Below are 9,901 nucleotides of genomic sequence, written 5' to 3'. Positions count from 1 at the left end.
TAATAAATTTTTTTTCTATTTTAACGCCTTATAGTAAGGCATGAAAATGGCAAAAATATTACAAATAGCAAAAATCAGAGGTCAGGGTAAAATAAAGCATGAAAATAAAAACATTTTCATCTATTTTTATTTTTTTTATTTTTGAGGTAAGGCTAGAGTAAGGCATGAATAAAGAAACATTTAGATTTTTTTGGTAAGGCAATAGTAAGTCAGAAAAATGGCAAAAATATTACGAACACTAAAAAATCGGAGGTAGGTTCGAGATAGGCCACAAAAATAGAAACTTTTTTTTTTGAGGTAAGTTTTTTTAGATTTTGTTTTCTTTAGGTAAGGCTATATATAGTAAGGCAATGAAAATAGAAACATTTTGAAAAACTTTTTTTTTGTGGTAAGGCTATTGTATGGCATAAAAATAAAAACTTTTTTTAAGGCATAAAATAAAACCTTTTTTTAAGGCATAAAAATAAAAACTTTTTTTTAGTTTGTGTTTTTTTTCAGTAAGGCTTACAGTAAGTCATAACAAAGGCAAACAAAATTACGAACACCAAAATCGAAGGTAAACATAATTTTATTTAAATCTGTTTTCCGAATTTCTGTTTTCCCCATTGGGAAAAAAAATTTGATTGGTAAAACGGATTTAAAAAAAATAAAAAAATGGGAAAACGGATTTAAAAATAAAAATAAATTTGGAAAATGGAATTTAAAAACTTTAAGGTTTACAAGTGACACATTTCGCTTCACTAGCAATTTATGCATATTTTACTCGTTCTCTGAAACTGCACCAAACATTCTGCATTTCAACCTAATTGCATCACTTTATTTGCCATATTTATGCTTGTATGTATTTTCGCTACATTAGTCCCATTTCAACGCCTTTTCTGCATATTTTTTCGAATTTCAAGACATTTTCGTTAATTATTTACTTACCTATTTAGTGCTCTATATAGAAACAGCTTATTGAAGTGGGATTCGAACCCACGCCTCCAGGGGAGACTGCGACCTGAACGTAGCGCCTTAGACCGCTCGGCCATCCTGACTTGTAAAACACCTCACGTGACGGATCTGCAAATACAGTACGGACGTGGAAGTTGTTTTTTTTTGTCTTCTTCTTCTTTCTTTTTTTAATGAATTCAAAAACTAACAAACAAAGAAAAACTTATATTTTTGCTACAATTCTTAAAATATAAATGAGCAAATCCTAGGTTGGGTACCTGTTTATCTCTGCAGCGTATCTTGGTGCGTGCAATACACCCATATTGCTAGCAGGTGGCACACGTTGATCAAAAACAGGCCCAAACAATGGCAGAAATATTCAATATTGGCCCACTACGGAAGAGGATTAGGTTCAGTTTTGATGGAGAAAATAATTTTGGGCAGATCAAGAAAAAAAATTAAATAACTATTAAAATTATTTTCTCCATCAAAATTGGCCTTAATCATCTTCCGTAGCCCACGTATTATTTTAGAATTAAAATTATATATATATGTGGTATTTACCATTATGCAGTACAGTACTCCAGTATTTCATAAAGCGATCTCTGATTCAGTCTTATCAAAATACTTTGTAGATTCTGAAAGTGATCAGTTGTTAAGCTGGAAATTCTGTAAAACATATCATATACATTGCAACTTCCCAATGAGAAAATGAGAAGGAAAAAAATTTATTGTCAGAAGTGGGATTCGAACCCACGCCTCCAGGGGAGACTGCGACCTGAACGCAGCGCCTTAGACCGCTCGGCCATCCTGACGTGAAATAGTATTACCTACTCTTCCTTATGAATCTTCAGTTAAAACTTTTACCACTGATTTATGTTTTTCTGACAATTCTAAAATGCATGTGAGCAAAACCTAGTGGATGGCGTTGCGTTGTTGCATTCAATACCTCCATTACACCAGCAGGTGGCGAACACGTGGTACCTATATTGACAGTGACGTCAGAACAGAGGCAGGACCAACATGGCGGCCGTGATGAGGTTTGTCAACAGAGGCACCTTGTTCGGCTCAGCCATGGGGCAGCAGTACGTAACCTCCAGGCTGAAGGCGGTGAGTGTTACTGGTAAAGTCTGGTAATTTATAACGCACCAATATAAACCGGTATGACCTCATCTTTGTGTTTTCCAGACGAGTGTTAGAGCAGCTCTTCCGGGGAAGGTGAAAATAGTGGAAGTAGGACCCAGAGATGGTCTCCAAAACGAGAAGGTAGGACAGCCTGACAGCACCTTTATATACTCCAACATATCTGCAGAAGTCGATCAAAAGAGCATCAATTTATTAATTCCTACAACAAGTAGTTGTTGGTTATGTAAGCCCAACATTCATGACGTTTTTGTGACGTAATTACGTTAAAGTTATTTGTACCAGGTGTTATTTTTTCCCAAATTGGCCTTCTATTGACAACTTTTAAAATATCTGAACTGCATAATATTGTTTTTACTCTGTGAAAAAAGGTCAAGGTTATATACATTACTTATAGGCTGTTGCTATTGGTCCGGACCCGGCATTAGTATCCAGCTGCAGCCTCAGAGCGGGAGCCCCTGAAGGGACACAAGCTGGGCGGATGTGTCCCTGGCTGGACGAAAGTGACGTGGCATACCGGAAATAACTTTTTTTTTTTTTTTCAAATTAAAAAGTATTTTAATTTGACCACCTGTCACGGTCCGAGTTTACCTCCGTGCTGAGATTATAACCCTAACACAATCCAATAAACAATTAAAGCACTTGTCTGTTCACTTTGAAAACAAAAATAAGCAAAAATTATTATTTTTTTTTAATTTATTTTTTTTTAGCAAAAATTCATTTTTTGGTAGTGAGCATGTGCGCGAATGCTCATATATGCGCACATACAATCTCAGTACGATGTGAACTCAGACCATGACAGTGGACCTCATACAGTCCTGACTATAGAAAAAAAAATCCTGACTGTAGTTCCAGCACTTCCTGTGCACATGCACCTTTAAATCCCCTATTTTTATTTTTTTTTTGTCTTGTTAAATATGTTAAAATTAAGAAAAAAATACCTAACCCAGGAAATACCCTAAAATGTTTTTTTTTTTTTTGTTTTTTGTGTGTGTGTATTTTTAAAGGTGGAATTTGCCATGTTAAATATGTTCAAATGAAAAAAGAATATGTCAGTAGTGGGATTCGAACTTACTTCAGCGGAAGAAATCGTCCTTAAGTCTAGCGCCTAAGACCACTCAGTTATTCTAACACAGTGCACAGTGTTAACATTTGTCTGAGGTCCGTGTCCGGAACTATAGACACTTCGTTACATACAGTGTGTACATACGTATAATAAATGTATAACACCTATATCTAGTATAACATGTATGGAAAAAAAATATATTGCTTGGTTCAGCTCTGGACATAAATCTAAATCTTCACATCACAATTAAAACAAATAATAGTAATTATTATCTAACAATATATAGCTGTGTCGTATGTATGTAAATGTGTATTTGTATACCATTCATGCTGCTGTTTGTGTTGACAAAGAACAGGTTAAAACCTCTGTTATATAATGTTCAAGCACATAAACAATGCTAATCAAGTGTTACCTTTACTTTTCTTATCCCCACACTCAGACCATTGTGCCAACGGAGGCTAAAATCAACTTGATTGACATGTTGTCAGAGACCGGATTACCCGTCATTGAGGCCACCAGCTTTGTGTCTCCAAAGTGGGTCCCTCAGGTGAGAGTCAATGGACACGCCTTAGAGAAACCTCAGTGAATCTAATCACCGTATTGACAGGCAAAGCTTTTGTAATGTAAGATAATTAGAGTGAGAAATCATGACCAATAGTTTCCACCTTTGGTGTGACCTACTTCCTGTTTCAGTCAAAGAAAAACATTTGTTTAGAAAGTGTGGTGACGCGGTGATCTTACTGTTACAGGTTGTCTATTATTAGAAGCAACCTGATTTCCTGTCAAATTTGATTTTATTATGAGTTATTATTCCATATTTCTTAAACTATCGTATGTATGTCATCGAATAACTTCGCAAATTTGAAAGTTATTATATATTTTTTAAAAGAAACAAGCAAAGTTTCACGTACGCATGCAGACTTTGTGTTTCACGTGACTCGACTTCCAGAAGAACCAGAAGTCTGAGTGTCAGTCATCTGCCTCAACTGGTTTTGGTGGAATAGAAGTAAGGAGGGTGAAACGTCACACAGGTTCAGCACAAAACATCTAAGCTTCCACTTGAAAAACGAAGGATGAAGAATCAGAATCAGAATCAGAATTCCTTTATTAATCCCAGGGGGAAATTACTTTTGTTACAACCACAGAAAAAAAAATCACAAATAAAAGAATAAAAACGTTAACAAAGACAAAAGAAAGAATAAACAATAAATAAGTGTATAATTAAGTAAAAGACTGTTAAAAATAGGGATCAGAAACACACACATTACAGTAGTAGAAATGAAGTAGGATAGATAATAATAATAATACAAATATACAAAAATATACCAATATGATTCAGATATTTTAAGGCTTTGTAACCCTGAATGTTATGTATAGAATAAAAATATGTGATAATTGTGGAGAATTCAGGAATTAGTTTGTCTTCATCTCATTTTGTGGCAAAGTACATGAGTGGAAGTGGAGTAAACATGGATTATGTCTTCCAATATTTAGATGGCAGACCAGGTGGAGGTGATGAGGGCATCAGCAGGAGACCTGGAGTGTCTTATCCAGTCCTCACCCCCCAACCTGAAGGGATTCAGGCTGCTGTAAGTGCCATTTATCCATCCATCCATTATATCATATCTATTTTCATATATATTCGTCTTCTGTATAAAGCATTCCGGATCGATATCGGTATCGGCCAATACTCAAGGCTGCAAAAGTGAAAAGTTGTATTGCTACATCCCTATTAGGTAGTGCTGTTGATTGATCCTAGTCCAACTTTGAACATTTCAGTAAAAGTATTTAGATTTGTTTATTTAGTTGGAAAATGTCACAGTGACTCAGTCTTATTAAAAACAATTGATCGGACAATCTGATAATATAGAAAATGTGAGTGGACTTTGCTTGAAGATGTTCTCATTATATCCAGGAACCAAATTGTAACCAAATCAGTGCTTTAAGGGAAAAGTAAATATTGTCAGAAGTGGAATTCGAACCCACGCCTCCAGGGGAGACTGCGACCTAAACCAGCGCCTTAGACCGCTCGGCCATCCTGACATACAATTTGCTGGTTAAAAAAAAATTTTTCGCAAACAATTTCACAATAAAAAAAGAGTACTTGGTTATCTCTACAGTGGGACGTTGTTGCGTTCAATACCTCCATTATGCAAAGGTTATTTCACACTTTAAAAATACAATTTTTTCAGTTTTTATTAGATTTATTTGGGTTATTTTCGGGGTCTTCTAATATATTTTTTGTATTGCTTTTTTAAATTGTGAAATATTCTAACATTTAAGGTTTAAATTTATGCAACCTATTGGTTAATATTAATTTGTCAGTTTTTCTTAAACCTACTGTTGTTGACTGTTTGAGTAATATCACTTGATCGAGCCTTTTCTAACATTCCACATTACGAAATAGTTAATGTATTATATCATATATTGTGTATATATATCGACCAAAATTGTATCGGGACAAACCTGTGATTCACTGTGATACGTGAGACAGAGCTTCTGACCTTTACACTACTATGCTGCCTTCTTATGCAAATAAGTATGTAATTCTAAAGATCAGTGCGCTCACAATCCACAAGCAGATTTGTACAGTATACTCCTCCTGGTCAATAGGGGGCAGTAGTTTGCATCTAAATGCTGTTATGAGGTCCTAAGTTGTTTGTTTGAGACAAACACTGATCTGATAAAAGTCGATGGGAAAAAGCACAAGTTTTAAATGGGCTTCATATAAACACTGAGTATAACAAACATTTCAGCTCTCACAGGTTTCACGCCGATCCTTAAAAGTTCTTAAAAGGCATTAAATTAATAAATCTGAAATCAAGGGTTTAATTGTCATTAAAATGTCTTAAATCAATGTTTCAAAAGTCTTACATTGAACACATAATAAGTATGATTTTGTGATTTTAATTCGTCTCACATTTGGAAATAAATGATAATTTGATGATTTTCAGAACATGTATAAATAACATGAGAAAATGTAAATTTAACTAATTGCCTGTCCATCAAAGATTTTTCTTAATGGTTTTTATTTTTTGTGTTTTTTTATTTTATTTTTTAGTCGTCTTGGTTTTTTTTTGGAGTGATTTTGATTATTTTAGTCAGTTTTTTTGTGTGTATTTTATTGTCTTTTTGTGTGTTTACTTTGGGGGCCGCCAGTTGCACGTCTGCACTAGACCCTGGGAAAAAATTCCCTAACCCTATGTAATTGGTGATGTTTTTTCCCCTCAATTATATTTACTGTGAAGTTGGTCTTAAATTTAATTTTAAATGGCAATAAAAAGTCTTGAATTGAATGTGGCTAAAGCTGTAGGAACCCTGTCTCAGCCAACAAGCCTAAGTTTATAATGTACCAGTTAGTCCATGTTTCCTATCCTCCTCCTATAGCTCTAGGTGATGTTTAAAGCCATCACGTTGTCCCTGGTCCCTGCAGGTGAAGGCAGGAGCTTCGGAGGTGGCCATATTTGGAGCTGCGTCAGAGCTGTTCAGTAAGAAGAACATAAACTGCTCTGTGGACGAGAGTTTACAGCGTTTTGATGAGGTTATGATAGCAGCCAAAGAGGCTGGTGTGCCCGTCCGAGGGTGAGGCTCCTGGTTCCTTCCTCACTGTCAGCAAACATTAAATCACAGCTTGCTGAGCTCGTGTGTTCTCGTCCCCCACAGTTACGTGTCGTGTGTTGTCGGCTGCCCTTATGAAGGCAAAGTGGCCCCGGAAAAAGTAGCACATGTGAGTGATTCTTTTTCATTTGATGTATTTTATTATAGTTTGTGAAAGAGTGTTTGTGTAGTGGATCCTCTTTGTGTTCATCCTGCAGTGGCCAAGCGTCTGTACTCCATGGGGTGCTATGAGATCTCACTGGGAGACACTATAGGTGTTGGGACTCCTGGCAGTATGAGTGAGATGCTACTAGCCGTTAGCAGGGAGGTGCCGGTCAGTGCCTTAGCCGTGCACTGCCATGACACGTATGGGCAGGCGCTAGCGAACATCCTCGTAGCTTTACAGGTCAGATAGTGTGTGCTTGTTGTTTCTATGTGATTCTGTCATGAATTTAACGGTTTTTGTTTTTTTTTTTTTTCTTTTAGATGGGCGTGAGCGTAGTCGACTCGTCGGTAGCGGGGCTGGGTGGTTGTCCGTAACGCTAACGGGGCTTCTGGGAATGTTGCCACAGGAAGATGTGATCTACATGCTGCACGGACTTGGGATTAAAACAGTAAGAAAAGTCACTGAGTTTTAGTGAAAACATGTCAGAATAAGATTTACAAATACATGTAGCCTATTGACAATTTGATTATTTCATATTGAAAAGAAAACCCTTTACAGTATACGTTCCTACCTTTATTTATACTTACATTCCATGCACCAAGCCTTCTGGATGAAAACGTCTGTTAACTTCTACTAAAAGTTCTTTGTTTTTGTTGTTAAACACGTCATCTAATTTAGATTATTTAAAGTAGAACAACATAGTTAAAATACATTATGTTGTGACATACAGTAAGAAGGCAACACAATCTAATTTCCCAGAATGCAGCAGTTTGGTTGGTGAAGCGGGTCGTGAGCCTTTTGCTACAGGGCCAAATAAGTTAGCAGTGTAAATGATTAAAAGTTTTTTTTTTTTTTCAATAGGTGTTCTATGTATTTTTCTTTGAAAACATAGAAATTGTAGAAGTGAGGTGCCAATTGAAATTGTAATAGTTAATTTGTATTTTATAAATTTAAATAAAAAGATGAAATACAAAGAAAATACTTTCTAATACGTATGAAAATGCTTTGCATATTATTTTTAATGTAATCTGATACATGTAGGGAATTTAGCATGACGTGTCTTTTAATTTTTTAATTGAAAAATGTGAGCTCGTCTCATAGTAAACCAGTTCTTGTTTTATTTGTGTACCTTTTTGCCTCAACTGATATTTTTTTTTAAATTAAATAATAAACCGCAAAATACCAGAAGCTAATATTATTACTCATTTTATGTCATGTAAACTTGTTAACCTGATACATCTTGGTAACTATGCAGGCATTGTAGAAAGCCCTCTTTATGTTCAATTCAAACGTGCCTGCTTTGACCTTTGACCTCCCATCTCATCTCCTCAGGGAGTGGACCTCCCAAACTGATGGACGGCCGGCGCTTTTATCTGTCGAACCCTGAACAGGAAGACCAGCTCCAAAGTGGCTCAGGCCACCTGCAAACTGTAGACGGGTCATCCTGTGTGTCCTCTAAAGACTGTAAGACTCATGAAACCCAGAGCCATCGTCCATTAAACCATCAGTTCTGTGTGTTTAATCACCTTTTGACTCGTGCTCTGTCACTGGCGTTAATCTGTTGATGAAGCTTTGGTTCGGTTTGTCAACTGCGTGATCGCAGAGCTGGAGCGGTGCCTTATGATTCGTCTGTCTAATCACTTCTCCCATTTTTAATGATTGTCTTACATTGGTTTACATGCCGTGGGTGAAAGTAATACATACAGTTAAGATGTCAAGGCATGAATAAACGTGCAGCTCCCTGTGCGTGTGAGGATCATTGCCAATGCAACGGGCCAGGTTTTATTTTTCAAAGTTACCCAGGGAAAGGTTTTTTGGAGAAAAATAATATCTTGTATGTAGGATTTTAAAAATTTAGTTCACTTTGTAAAGTTCATTGTGAATAAAAAAACATTTTTTGAACAGTTGTGTGTTTGCTTTGGTGACATCCATTAGGCGTGAATTTTATTCATTTAATTACATTTTAGTGAATGGTAGTAATAAGATTACATTTATTAGGTTTTGAAATATATACATTTTTATTCCAATATATATAAAGCTAAATTAATTTTAAATATAAAAAAATTGGGGGGGTTTTTGTAACTAGTGCCAAGTCAAGTTTACATGTTCTCCCTGTATAAATAACGTTTCTGTAGCAATGGGAGTTTCTGCCAACAGTTTTAAAATTCAATATTTAAGTCTAAGAATACAGACCTTTTCCAAAAATTAAAATATCATGGGAAAGTTAATTTGGGGTGCAATGTTCTGTTCTGATCCTCACCCGTCTTCCCTCCAAACTCTTGGACCTTGATTCCCCGAATGAAAGGCACACTTTCATCAGAAAAGAGGACCTTGAACCACTGGCAAACAGTCCAGTCCTTCTTCTCCTCTTTTTTATCTGCAAAAACTGAGAAGTAAATGATGATTTCTTCACAGTTTTGTGGGTTTTATGAGCTGGAAGCCCAAATTATGTAAAAATAAATACTTGAAATCATTTAAATTGTGGGCCCTGAATCTATAATCTATGAAAGTTTAACTTTTTTAATGGAATTATGGAAATTAAACAATTTTCCCATGATATTCTAATTTTTTGGAAAGGGTCTGTAGGTATTGGCAATGGAGACCTGCACAAATGTAGGCCTCCCCCTGATGAAATAAACCCAAAATCAAGATATATAGATGAAAATATGACGTGAAGTCTGAACCTCTGACTCTGAGCAGTTCACTTGAGCATTGTCTGAATGTTCCTTATTCGTTGCCCCTCATCCACACTTCTGTGTGACGAAACCACCTCCTGCTTTACGTATTTGTTTTCTGTAGTCGAAGAGAAATGACATGCAACAACAAAACGTGATCTTATGCTGCGCCTGTTCTAAACCTGAAGGACGAGTCAGACAGGCAGACTGAGATTCCTCCACATATTCTGTGTCCCAGTCAGAGGAAATGCCAGCACGTCATGGTGATTCAGGCTGAACTAAAACCAAGCAGTTTTCATCAGTTTGTGCCTCTAACGAGTT

The 9,901-nt window shown here is 36.1% G+C and overlaps 1 protein-coding gene and 2 non-coding genes across 3 annotated transcripts; 1 reads left to right on the top strand and 2 right to left on the bottom strand.

Annotated features, from left to right (window-relative positions):
* Positions 1-1,665: 1,665 nt before the first annotated feature.
* On the bottom strand, positions 1,666-1,748 carry trnal-cag (transfer RNA leucine (anticodon CAG)). Its single transcript has one exon. It is a non-coding gene; the product is annotated as a tRNA-Leu (tRNA).
* Positions 1,749-1,916: 168 nt separating this feature from the next.
* On the top strand, positions 1,917-8,379 carry hmgcl (3-hydroxy-3-methylglutaryl-CoA lyase). The gene is given in 12 exon segments (XM_028438893.1): positions 1,917-2,043; positions 2,122-2,199; positions 3,582-3,689; positions 4,637-4,658; positions 4,661-4,731; positions 6,576-6,724; positions 6,806-6,869; positions 6,957-7,145; positions 7,226-7,276; positions 7,278-7,310; positions 7,312-7,353; positions 8,238-8,379. Coding segments are annotated over 12 exon segments (996 nt in total). The 5' UTR covers positions 1,917-1,956; the 3' UTR covers positions 8,340-8,379.
* Positions 5,104-5,185, bottom strand: trnal-uag (transfer RNA leucine (anticodon UAG)). The gene has a single exon. It is a non-coding gene; the product is annotated as a tRNA-Leu (tRNA).
* Positions 8,380-9,901: the final 1,522 nt, after the last annotated feature.

This window comes from Gouania willdenowi, chromosome 22 (genome assembly GCF_900634775.1).
Source record: "Gouania willdenowi chromosome 22, fGouWil2.1, whole genome shotgun sequence".
Lineage (NCBI taxonomy): Eukaryota > Metazoa > Chordata > Actinopteri > Blenniiformes > Gobiesocidae > Gouania > Gouania willdenowi.
Note: the sequence above shows the minus strand (reverse complement) of the source record. Positions and strands in the feature narration are given on the sequence as shown.